Here is a 12,320-nt window from a genome sequence, read left to right as displayed (position 1 = left end):
TAAAATTGGGACGTTACAGATGGTATTAGCGAATCTCTTTTGATGTGGGTTGGGGATGAACAAAGGCAAAAATTGAGAGCATATGACATGAGTAAAGGGGTATATAAATGAACTAAGATCATGTTCAAATGATAGTGATCTTGAAAATATGATGGTTAAATGAAAACTTTATTTCAGTGGCTTATCTATAGAATTTCGATCCTTCATATTTTAGTAGCTCGATCGTAGAAATTCGAAAATTAAGCTTGTTTGACTTCGAACAATTGTACGTTGAATATTTCTTACTTAAGAAACATGTGAGTGATGACAAAATATACAAAAATGATATATGTCAGCTTGTGTCGATAGTTTCTACTCTTGTAAACAACCACTATAAACCAACTCTTAATCTTCAGCTCAGAACTATAGTTCAATATTTACGCGTTTGATTTTAACGATGCATGAATTATGAAAAGGGGCGAGGAAAGATTCAAAGCACTTTCGAAATTTAATGTTTATGTTATTTATTTATTATTATTCTGACTTTTTTGAGTTGGAAGTTTAATGTGTTTTGCATGTGTTCATTTCATCCAATGTTCTTCAAAAATATTCCAACTAAATCCTAAAGTCAACGCACAAATAAAGAAAGAAAAAAAAAAAAAAACAAAAACACGTAATGCACGCTGTCCGTCCGATTCTCTCTCTTCCGGTTTGACTTTGACCTAGTCAACGTATCGTCCATATCCATATTATTCTTCATTTACTGCTTTATTCTTTTACGGCACCTCTCTCATCATATAAATTTTCATTGTTTTTTTATCGAGTATAATTAAAAATGTCTATTTAATCCGTCGTAAATAGGATAGAATATGTGTAAGAATTAAAAAAAAATTCACGTTAACTAAGCGGGTTTGCGCCGGAATTATATTTTCGTCCCTGTCTCAATTTTAATCTCTTTTTATTTATTTATTTATTTAAGAGAATTTGTGAACGTTATATTATATTTTTGTTTATGAAACAATTAAATTTATTAAGATTTGCATTTTTTAATAAAATAAAATTTGAAATTTGAAATTATTTATTAAAAATATTTTTTTAAAATGAGTATTTTTCTATTATTTTCCTTTTAAAAACTATAATTTGATCCCACAAAATAAATTAAATCTAATAGCTTTCAATTTTTTATATAGAATATTCAATAAATCTCTTATCTTTTAAAAGTTTTATTTATTTTTTAATTTTATATTTAATAAATTTTTAATTATACAATAAAAAAGAAATCATTTTTTGACACATTTTTTTATAATACTAAAAACCCGCGAGAGAAGCCACCTCGGCATTGGAGAACTACTCGTGCCTCTAGATTTGAAATTCTAAGCTCGAAAGTCTCCTTAATCCCAAGTCAACATTTCTTCCATAGTTTGCGACTACTCGATCTAAAAATCATTTCCTTCCCTTCGCTCCCAATCATTTCCTTCGGTCACTTATTCGTTGTCATGCTGTCATCTTCCTCAATGCCTTGACATCACCGTCTTACGTGTTCAACCTCCCTTGGAGGTTCGCCGCTATCGTTGCCATCAACATCCAATTAGTTTTAGATATATAACTTTCGTCTATACATTAATGGTAATAATTTTTATAAAAATAAAGAATATACATAATACTGATATTTGTGTTTTTTTTTTAATAAAAAAAAAAATTGAAAGATACACATGAAAAATTTAAATTTTAAATATTTTTGGAACGTTTTCCGATTAAATTTTTAATTTTTTTAAATTAAAAAATTTTATTAAAGAATTATAAAAATTTAAAGGTATTTTTTAAGATAAATATTTAATAATGACGTGTACAGCAACCCAAACCCAGTGGGTCCATTGTCATCCGTCCCTTTTCCAGCTCCTCAGAGAGAGTGGAGATTTGAAATCTTATCCACTTGGAAAGAGTGGGGCCCACTAAGATGGGAAAGCCACGTATTCAAAACCACTTACCAAAACCGCCAAAACCTTGCGAACTTTATTCCATTTCCAGCCGCGTTTTAATTAAATTTATACAAATGTGACAATAATCCAACCTGGCTCAAAAATAAAATCCACCGCGTGCCATTTTTTCATTTCCCTGCCACGTCACCACCCCCTCCGTATATATACCTCACTCCTTCCCTCCCACTCTTCAGTTCAACCTCTAATCTCCAATTCCCCAATTTCTTTCTCTCCCTCTCTCTCTCTCTCATGTCCTCTCTCAAGCGATCTCGATCCACTGAATTTTCGGAATCCTATTTCTCTCTTCCGCCGCCCTATCTCCGCCCTATCTCCGCCGATCAGGAGCTCTCTGTTATCGTCACGGCGCTAACTTCTGTTGTCTCAGGGACGGCCTTCGATTCCGATTTCATGGAGAATAGGTTTTGGCATGATTTTCAAATTCCGCCGCCTACATTTGATTGCGCAACCTCCGCGGCTTCTGCTTCTGCTTCCGATTCCTTCTCTGTCTCCGGAACTACTTCTTCCATTAGTTGTTCCAGTACTGACGCCATTTTAGGTCCCTCTGTTTTCGAGACATGTAGCGTTTGCCGAATCGACGGTTGTTTAGGTTGCGATTTCTTTCCGTCGTCGTCTCAAGTCGATAACGAGAAGAAGAGCGGCAAAAGACGGTCGAAGAAGACTTACAGAGGCGTAAGGCAACGACCTTGGGGAAAATGGGCCGCCGAGATCCGAAACCCGAAACTCGCGACCCGAGTCTGGTTAGGGACGTTCAATACAGCCGAAGAAGCCGCTAGGGCTTACGATAAGGCAGCTTGGGAGTTCCGAGGGCCGCGAGCGAAGCTTAATTTTCCATTTACGGATGATTCGTTGCGAATGATGAGTTCGGAGCAGCAAGAACAGAGACCGGAAAATGAAATGTCGAAGAACAGTAGCAATTCGACGGCAGCGACGGCGGCAATTGGAATCGGAAATGATGATGAAATTTGGGGGAAGATTGCAAAGGATGAAGCAGATCAATGGATGTCGTCGTTGATGACGTATCACGGCGGCGAGTCGCCGGACTCCGCCAGTACTGGAATTTGGGAATTTTCGTAGCCCTAATTTTTCGATTCCTGAAGAGGAAAAAAAAAATTAATAAAAACAGAGAAATTTTCACTCCTATTTTTGTAGTGAAAATCTTAGATTTTGTAAAACCCCAATGTATAGCTTAAAGCTCCCCTCATTAATTTTATCAATAAAATTTTAAATTTTAAATTTTATTTATTTTTAAGTTTATAAAATTAATTTTAAAATTCAATTTTATATCTAAAAAATTAAAATAAATATAGTTATTTAATGTTTAATTTTTTATGTTATAATAATTTATATTTATTTAAAAAATAAAATGTGTATATATATATATTAACATTTTTAGAAGGGAATATTAAACAGTATCTTAATAGGTAACAAAGCAATTGATGTCGGCTGAGATGGACAGGAAAGAAACCTTGGTTTGCTGAAACATAGTATGCACGTTTCTAAAAAAACTACGAATCATATGTCGCCACGTGGCTTCACTTTGCCAAGTTGTACGTTTTTAACACGTGGAATATTCTTACTTGGTTTCTAAAAGAAGAAAACAATAAAATAATATTAAATATCTGAGCATGTTGTTCATATTTATCATGTGCGTTATTTATTTGATGCTAAAGACAAAAAGGAGTGGTAGATAAAAGCTCATGATGTAAAGTGATGATGGTCCCCACCTCTTTTGTCCTACTTTTTTCTTTTTTAATTCTTTTTTAAGTTATTAAACAATTTGTGCTAATTAATTTCATTAAAAAAAATAAACACGTGCTAGTGAATATAGGGGAAGCCCCTGAATTGAAGGCTTCCCTCGCTCGCTCTAACGCTCGTTTATACGACAACGAATGGAGTGCATAAGCCCCTTTAGTGATAGGGGTGAGTACTACAACTGCTCGTAAGTCAGTATGGAACGAGCTTTGTCTACGAACTTTAGAGATAGGAGTGAAGCAGTTCGACCGATAGGGAGAGGGGCGACCTCGTCTTGCTTGCTTCTGGCGAAACTTATAAATGTTTCGCTAATTTGATATATTGTGATGTATAAATAAAATGATAGTTTTTAATTATATGACTTCTGAGAAATAATGACTTACCCATCTCTTTTTAGGGTGGCTTAACAAAAAAAATAAAATAATAAAAAATAAACCCTTTATTTTGGAAGGTTCGGGATTGTCGAAGAGCTCTTAGAATATGTTATTAAGTAGAGTGGAACACTATTGACAGGACAAAAGATGTTTGGTTTGAGAAAGTAAGACTTTTGATATGTTTTTGGAAAAAGGGACCTAGCTAGTTTTGTTTTATTCGGTTTGTCTTGCTGCCCATTGAGGATGAAGTGGTAAGTCCATGATCTATAGGGGAACATATCACTCATTCTTCCACTGGAGATACTTGTATGAATGATAACTCCAAACGACACACATTCGTCGCCAATCTACCATTTAGGTGGCACCAACAAGATCCACCTAAGGTAAGGAACTTCACGTCACAGTCTCATGAACTAAACTTCGTTGCAGCGCGCGAAGCAAATTGGTATGGTACTCTGGATCAGTTTCGGGGCAGGAAGTAAAGAGAGACCAAAAGAATAGTTCATTTAGACGAGTTTGTCGTTTCAGTAGCAATTCACAATTCATTATGTTTCTCCTCAACTCTTTCACAAGCGTATTAACTATATATATATATATATATATATATATATATATATATATAATTTTTTAAAAAAATTAAGGGTAAAATTTTGTTTGGTTCTAAAAAAAAAGTGTTTGATTTTTTTAAAAAAAAAAAAAAAAAGAAAGAAAAGAAAAAACACGTGTGAAGCAACGTCAACGTGGATTACATCACAAGATCCCATTAATTTAAGGCATTCTAATTAATATCTTGTTTTTTATTCCATAAATTTAAACCCAATGTGAAAAGGCCGAAAAGTTTGGTAGCACGTGTTTATTTACTTTAATAGTTTTCTTTTAGGAATAAATAAATGAATAAACCACTTTTGTTTCATTGGGATTGGATTCTCACCCATTTTTGGCTTTTTTTTTTTTAATTTATATCCTAACAAATTTTAAAACTTATATTTATATATATATATATACGCAAAGAATTTTGTTACGATCCTCGTGAAAATAAATAGGAAGAGGAAAAACGTTCATGTCTTCGTCTCATAGAGATCTCTATATCCTGGCTAAATATAAAGGTTAAACCACGGAAGAAAATATTAGTCTAATTATATTAGATTTTAAGAATTATAGTTTAAAAATAATAATAATAAAAATAAATAAATAGACTTTGATAATATCTATATAAAAAAAATATAAAGTGGTTAAAAAAAAAAAGAAAAAAAAAAGGGATTTGTAGATTTAACTATACCCAATTTTTAAATGATTTAGATTAGTTTTATGGTTAAATATGAGTTTTAGTAATAATTATAAACTAACAATTGGTTGGTTGAGCAAATAAATGTGAACAATTATTTTCACATTTTTTTTACTTTTTAGAAATTAAGAATCCATTTATTCTTTTAAATTTTTATTTTTAAAATGATGCTTTTCAACCACTATCCTTTGTTTTCAGTAAAGATACCTTTTTCCTTTTTCCTTTTTTTCTTTTTTCTTTTTAATTTTATTTTATTTCAAATAAAAGTTTATAATTTAGGCAACTTATTTTAATTTAAAGTAATTTCTAATGACTTATTTTAAGGTCATTACTATATATATGTCGATAAAAGTTGGAAAAAAAACTACACATTTAGCTCTTGAATGAAACAAAGATTCGAGAAAAATGATCGTAATTAAAAGCATTTTTTTCAATAAAAAAAAGTAAGATAGTCTGCTAATTTACTTGTTGCTTCACTGCTTCTCTACCGAGTCAAACATGCATACATACAACAAGAATATGCAACATGCATATGTGGGACCTAAATTGTTACAGCCAAACGTGTTATTTTTTGTGGACAATTAGCCCACCCTACTTAGTCGTGTCAATTCTATGATGCTGCATAACCGGGAGTCTCGAGAAATTTAGCCATAATTGAAGAGAAATGGTAGCCGATCACTGGAGTCGAGGCCAATTAGGCTTACCTTAAATTTCGAAACGAAAAATATAACCATCCCATTACTGTTAACAACTTTAAATTTTAATCAAAATCACAATGAAGAACACATAAGAAATACATCCTAAAATCAGTTCTACTTTTGCATCGTATAGCTATTTACCTAAAACACAAATTTTTCAGTGTGATAATGAACAAAATATGACCAGAAGCAGGGGGGACTGTTCCTAATTACATATGAAGGGAGGATTAACAAAGAAAGCAGCAGCAGCAGCAGCAGTATAGCTACAGGAACACATCAATCAATGGAGACGAGAAAGCACATCGTCGACATGTTAACAATGGCGCCTCATCTCTTCCCGGAGAGGCTGATGGAGCTGACTTTCATGGGCGTAGCCACAACCAGTGGAGCTTCTGGAGAATCTAAGACAGCAAACTTGTCGTGCATGAACCGACTTTCGACGATGGATTCATCCTTCAACACAATCTTGTAGCAGTAACAGCTCTTGAGTCCTTGCTGATTTCGGTAGCATTCGTGTGCACTGTTCTTTACTTGATGGAAGTCCCATATTACACTGAACTTCCCCACTGTTGCAACGAGGTATCGCTCTTGTTTCCCGCTCTCGGTGACCTGAAAATCGTTGTCGATATAAGATTGTAAGGTCATGTATGGAACTTGCGGACTGAAGGCAAAAGAAAAGAAACTCAAATGCCAGTTTTGTATGAATTGAAGTAATGAAGGAAATTCCTTGTAGGAATAACAGAAGCTATGATAGAGCAACCAACATGACGTGAACATAAACCAAAAAAACTACTGATATATCTTCAAAGACACCCACTTTTCTACTCCCGTCTCTAATAAGTTAGTAAGAGATTGCTATCACATCATAGTTGAAAAGGACGAGAATCGCCATCATCTTCTTCACTACTCGAGGGTTCCCATTTTCTACCTCAACGGCCCATCAAGTTTTGTTGGGTAATAGGGGAATGAAACATTCTTTGTAAGGGTGTGGAAATCTCTCCCTAGTAGACACGTTTTAAAAACCTTGAGGGGAAGCCTGAAAGGGAAAGCTCAAAGAGGACAATATCTGCTAACGGTGGGACAGATGGAACTAGAGCCAGACACCGAGCGGTGTGTCAACGAGAACACTGGGCTCTGAAGGGGGTAAACTGTGAGATCCCACATCGGTTGGAGAGGGGAACGAAGGGTGTGGAAACCCCTCCCTAGCAGACGCGTTTTAAAAACCTTGAGGGAAAGTCTAAAAGGGAAAGCCCAAAGAAGACAATATCTACTAACGGTGGGATTGGGCCATAAAAGTTGCAGGTGAGTTGAAGCAGATAAATTTTCAATTCAATGTCCATTTCATTAGCATCGAAATTATATATTTAGCCAAAAGACTAATAAAACCTTAAGCAACAGCAACCAACCAACCAAGCCAGCTACAAAACAGAGCAAGATTCAAGCGATCAAATTCAGAACTAGTTTTTCTTACCCATGAAAAGTGGCCACCATGGAATTTGTTGTCTGCTCCAGCCAAATGGGAATCAAGGGGAGTCAATTTCAGCAACCTCGGAGCTGGAATCCTGTTGCCCATCCGACCACTGAACCCAGTTTTCATGTTCCCATCTTTATCAGTGAATAATGTGCAAATGAGTATCAAATAAGTATCAGTCGTCCCCAAAATCCACTTCCCATCATAAGTAACATCCACATGATTAATCGACGAACCGAGCCCTGGAAAAGCTGTCTTCGCCTGTCTCATCGACGCCTTCGAATACAGCCTAATCTTTCCATCAGCTGACCCAACAACAATCGACCCATCCCCTGTCGTAGCAAAGCACTGGAAGTTTGTCCCTCTACAAAACTGATGCCCCTGTGCCCAGTTCAGAACCGGTGAATTATCAGCACCTCCAATGTTCTGAACCTTTCCTTTACGGTCTCTCATGTCCCATTGACAAAGCTTGTTATCATCCAGCCCCAAAAATGTCGCCTCTGAAGGATCCAATTGCGATCCTTTGGTGTTGTTCGTGATGTCCCTCATTGTAATATCATTACCATCCTTTTCAAACTTCCATTCGGTGACTATCTTCCCCGTCTCTATATCAAGCTGCTGCAGCCCTGATGCGTGGGGCTTTCCTTCCTTCAATGGACTCATGAGAAGCATGTTCGTCTCAGCCTTCATGAGAAGACCCTTCTTCGGTGTTGATCGACCAATGTTTGGGGAATTTCCTGAACCAACTTTCAACGAGACCCCCTTCCCGTGAATTCCATGGCTTAGATTCTTGTAAACCTGAACGCCTGAATCATTCACCAAGAAGCTGTTATCCAATGCCCCTAATGTCAAGCTCTGTACTCCTCCATTAGCAGCTTCCTCGAACTCCTCTATCAAGTCGTGCTTCGTTCTCACCGACGGAGTCTTCGACCTAGGGCTCTTCCCGAATTCAATATCAGCATTTTCCCAAATCGAATCATCGGCTACTTCCGGCTTCAACCACCCAATGAATTCCTTCCCGTAAATCTTGACCCTGTTCTCATCAGTCGCTTGAAGACCATAGACATTCTCAAACAAGCAATCTTGGAATTCAGTTACGAAATTCCGATACTGTTCATCGCTCGGGAACTTCAAAGCCCAAACGCCTTTGTCAACAAAATCGACACGCCGCTGATCGCCGAACATCTTCATTTGCATTTCTGTCGAAACCAGAGCTCTAATCTTCGCCCCTACTTGGAGTACCCAACGCAACTGATCTCTCCCTCCCGACGATTTGGCTTTGTAACCCCTAACGTCATCTTCCTCCTCGTCGTCGTAATTATTTCCGTCGACGTTCGCCGTTTTGAGAAAATCGTAGGAAGTGAGTTTCTCAGAAACGATCCACTTTGCTCGGGGGGTGTTTCCACCGATATGAAGGTAAAGTTTCACAGCATTCTTGGAATTAGGTATCTGAGAAGGGGAAGAGGAGCCATACTTGAGGTTAAGAGCTTTGAGTTTGGCGTCGACATCATCAATTGCAGATGAAGTACCAGCCGATTTAGCTGGCTTCAATTCCGTCCCAGCCTCGTCGCATTCTTCTTCTTCTTCTTCTTCTTCCTCCTCCTTGGATTCATCGGAGTCTGAAAGTTCAACATCCTCGCAGTCGCGGCTATGCGCGGTACCCATTTCGGACCGTGTGATCTGCAAATGGGGAAAACACGATTCCGATTCCGATTCCGGGATGGATTGGAGGAACTAGGAAGAGAAAATCAGGAGGAATTTCAAGAAATTTGATCGCGATAATTGGAACTCTTTTGAGACCCAGAAGGTTTGGGAGACAAATTTTAGGGTAGTTAATTAATCTGAGATTCAGGTTTGTTCGTTAGGGTATTTATAGTGTAAGAATTGATTGCAGAAATTGTCGACAATTTTAGAAAGAACCAAACTCAAGCACAAATTATTAAAACGCTACAATTTATAAATAAATTATTATTATTATTATTCAAATTAATAAATTAAGTTTTGATATATATATATATATATATATTAATCAATTAAATTAAGTATTATAAAAATATATCCCATTTTTTAAATCCAACAAAGTAAAGTTACCCATTTTCAAAAATTTTAAATTCCTTTTTTTCTAAAAAAAAACATTTTAAATTATTTCATATTTATAAAACTTTGATCAAATGTTTTGAATTTCAATTATCTTTAAAATTAATTTATAGAAAATATGAAAAGAGAACTTCAATTGGTGACCCGACCCTATAGCTCAGTAAACACATTTTTAACTCGAACAAAGTTTTAATCACATAAATTAAAGGGTCAAACATTCACCCAAACTTATAAAATAATGTTCTAGTAAGCGAAAGAAAAATAATAATGATAATAAGTGACCATAACATGATACCATAAATTGTTTCACCTAAATTCACCTTAAGGAATTGAATATCAATCTACGAGTATGATAAAACGTGTCTTTATCTACAGAACTATGGTTCGATAGGTAGTTTGCCTTCCATTATGACCTACAAACATAAAACAACTATATTGAGCGAAACGCTGAACAAAAAAGCACAAAGAAACTCGGGACCTTCATAACATTGTCGAAGATAGGGGTTTTTATCCACGTAACAATGTTCCGATCTGCAATTTTACTTCTAATATACTGTATGAAGATTAATCAACTATTGAGTGAAAGGCTCAACAAAAAAGCACAGAGAAACTCAGGACTCTCGTTCATTAGCTAAGATAGGGGTATTAATCCATAGAACTATGTAACATAAAAGAGCTGTATTGAGTGAAAAGCGTTCAATGGAAAGCACAAAGGAGCTCAGGGCCCTCGTTCGTTGGCTACGAGGCAGCATAGCTACCAAGCGCTAGAGAATTAATCAGTTCTCCTCGGACATCGACAGCATAACAATTTGAACATTCTATAAAACTGCTTAGACATCATCAACCTAAAAGTAATTTTACTGTCAACAATTTATTACATTCACCTGTAAAGGAGTAACTTCGTGTACTAACAGCGAAAGACGAAACTTGTTGCAAATTTTCAGCTACAAGGCATCCCGTGCAGCGATTCTACATGTTATGGCATCTCCAACTGAGGATATTGTCAACTCGGGTCCAGTGATCTTAAAATGCTGAAGAAAAAAAAGAACAATCATTTGCTATTGGCAAGGAAAACCCATAATTTGTTGTATAGTAGAAAACTTTGTAACTTAAAAATCATGTTGAGGGTCTAGTGGAGCGAGCAAAGGCTTCATAGAAAACAGTGGAGGTGAACCAAGAGCATAACGTGATGGCTTGTTGCCCTGAATACTCAGTTATCACTAAGAAAGTAAAAGGAGGATAAAAAATCATAATTGGCATATCAAGAAGACATGGAATGCACCTTTTGTATCAGAGCTTGGTCTGCTCTCCCTCCCAATTCCTCTAAGTTGATCTCTTCACCGTGCACTAGTTTCTCGATGGCCTTCGTCTAGAATGGGAGAATAGATTACACAAAAAAATTGAGCTTTTCAAGAATTCAGAATTTATAATGACAAGTCTACAACAAGGTAACAGAGTATAGTAGCATGACATCTTGAACCAACCTCGTCGGGAGAAGCATTAAAACGAGCAGCAAGGACATAAGAGGAGCTATCAGAAATTCCACATCTTTTTAAAGACTCTGTAATCTGCATATGATTAAATCAAAAGATCACACAAACATACCCACAAACAAATAAGCAACCGGCTGCAGTATCCAAGAGGTTAGATAGAATTACATGCTTTGAACCCGAATAATTGTAGACGAGTTCTGAATGAAGGGTGCGGGTAGTCAAAGAATCCCTTGACTTGGATATCAGTGTCTTATAAGCAGCCGCAAGCACCGGGAAAACATCTGGAATCTGTCTTCAGTTGTTTATGAGGAAAATATTAGAGAACTCTTGGCACATTTCAAAGCAAAAACATAAAACATACAAAAGAGTGGAGAGAGTGGAGAGAGTGGAGGTGAATTTCATAAGCATATGCTACAGGAAAATAGATAAGCATATATAATAACCATACAAGAGAAGCATTGAGAAATGCAACTTCCGGTTCCAGAGTTCCAGCTTGCATGGCATCAAGAAGCTCCCTGGAAATAAACAGCTTCATGAGGCGCTTCAATTGTTAATAACATAGTTTATTCTTTACAAACACACACTTCACATAAGAACATATGTAATGGTACCCATAAATCATAATTATATTCAAGCATCATAATTTTCACAGATAGCTTTTAAAATCAAACACTGCGTTCAAGCAATACCTCTACCAAGTTCATCCAATAAACTCGAAAACGTGATGTTAAAAACACAACAGTTAAATACAAGGTGCTGCCACCCATTTCTTGCCTCGATTAGTTCAAGCATTTTCTCAAACAGTTAGCGAATGTACCGACAACCAAACGTTTAGTGAGAAACAAAAAGATCAAATATCGAGTCCATATGATTATACAATGATCAATCATCCTCCCACTAGTCTCCGTCGACCAAATTTTCAGTTTCAGGAAATCATATGGAGAGACAGAGAGAGAGAGAGTACTTGGAATTGGTAACGTCTGTGAAGAGAGCGAGAGTCAGGGTGGTTCCATTGATCTCGAACACCTTCATGGCTGCTTCGAAGACACGATCAAGTCGCAGGATTCTTCCCCGGAAACAAGACGACCCCGAGTACAAAAGGGTTTGGCTAGGGTTTAGTTTTTCTGGCCTTAACTGAAATTTACGTTCCCCTTTTGGATTGAGAATATCT

At 36.3% G+C, this 12,320-nt stretch overlaps 3 protein-coding genes across 4 annotated transcripts; 1 reads left to right on the top strand and 2 right to left on the bottom strand.

Annotated features, from left to right (window-relative positions):
- The first annotated feature begins 2,164 nt into the window (after positions 1–2,164).
- On the top strand, positions 2,165–3,217 carry LOC111810861 (ethylene-responsive transcription factor ERF109-like). The gene has a single exon (XM_023697675.1). It carries the CDS (start codon positions 2,208–2,210, stop codon positions 3,051–3,053), a length of 846 nt encoding a protein of 281 aa, XP_023553443.1. The 5' UTR covers positions 2,165–2,207; the 3' UTR covers positions 3,054–3,217.
- A 2,885-nt stretch (positions 3,218–6,102) lies between these two features.
- LOC111792308 (protein CYPRO4-like) lies at positions 6,103–9,385 on the bottom strand. Its single transcript, XM_023673722.1, has 2 exons — positions 7,560–9,385; positions 6,103–6,697 (listed from the first exon to the last, which is right to left on the bottom strand). Exons 1-2 carry the CDS (start codon positions 9,222–9,224, stop codon positions 6,416–6,418), a joined length of 1,947 nt encoding a protein of 648 aa, XP_023529490.1. The 5' UTR covers positions 9,225–9,385; the 3' UTR covers positions 6,103–6,415.
- Positions 9,386–10,311: 926 nt separating this feature from the next.
- Positions 10,312–12,320, bottom strand: LOC111788649 (EKC/KEOPS complex subunit Tprkb). 2 transcript variants are annotated; one of them, XM_023669076.1, is made up of 6 exons: positions 12,114–12,320; positions 11,598–11,664; positions 11,315–11,437; positions 11,141–11,224; positions 10,939–11,025; positions 10,312–10,687 (listed from the first exon to the last, which is right to left on the bottom strand). In XM_023669076.1, the coding sequence occupies exons 1-6, from the start codon at positions 12,179–12,181 to the stop codon at positions 10,601–10,603; spliced, it is 516 nt and encodes a 171-aa protein (XP_023524844.1). In that variant the 5' UTR covers positions 12,182–12,320; the 3' UTR covers positions 10,312–10,600. The 2 variants fall into 2 exon arrangements, with proteins under 2 accessions (XP_023524844.1, XP_023524852.1); XM_023669084.1 differs by having other exon boundaries at positions 11,315–11,441; positions 12,114–12,297.

This window comes from Cucurbita pepo, chromosome LG01 (assembly GCF_002806865.2).
Source record: "Cucurbita pepo subsp. pepo cultivar mu-cu-16 chromosome LG01, ASM280686v2, whole genome shotgun sequence".
NCBI classification, from domain to species: Eukaryota; Viridiplantae; Streptophyta; class Magnoliopsida; order Cucurbitales; family Cucurbitaceae; genus Cucurbita; species Cucurbita pepo.
Note: the sequence above shows the minus strand (reverse complement) of the source record. Positions and strands in the feature narration are given on the sequence as shown.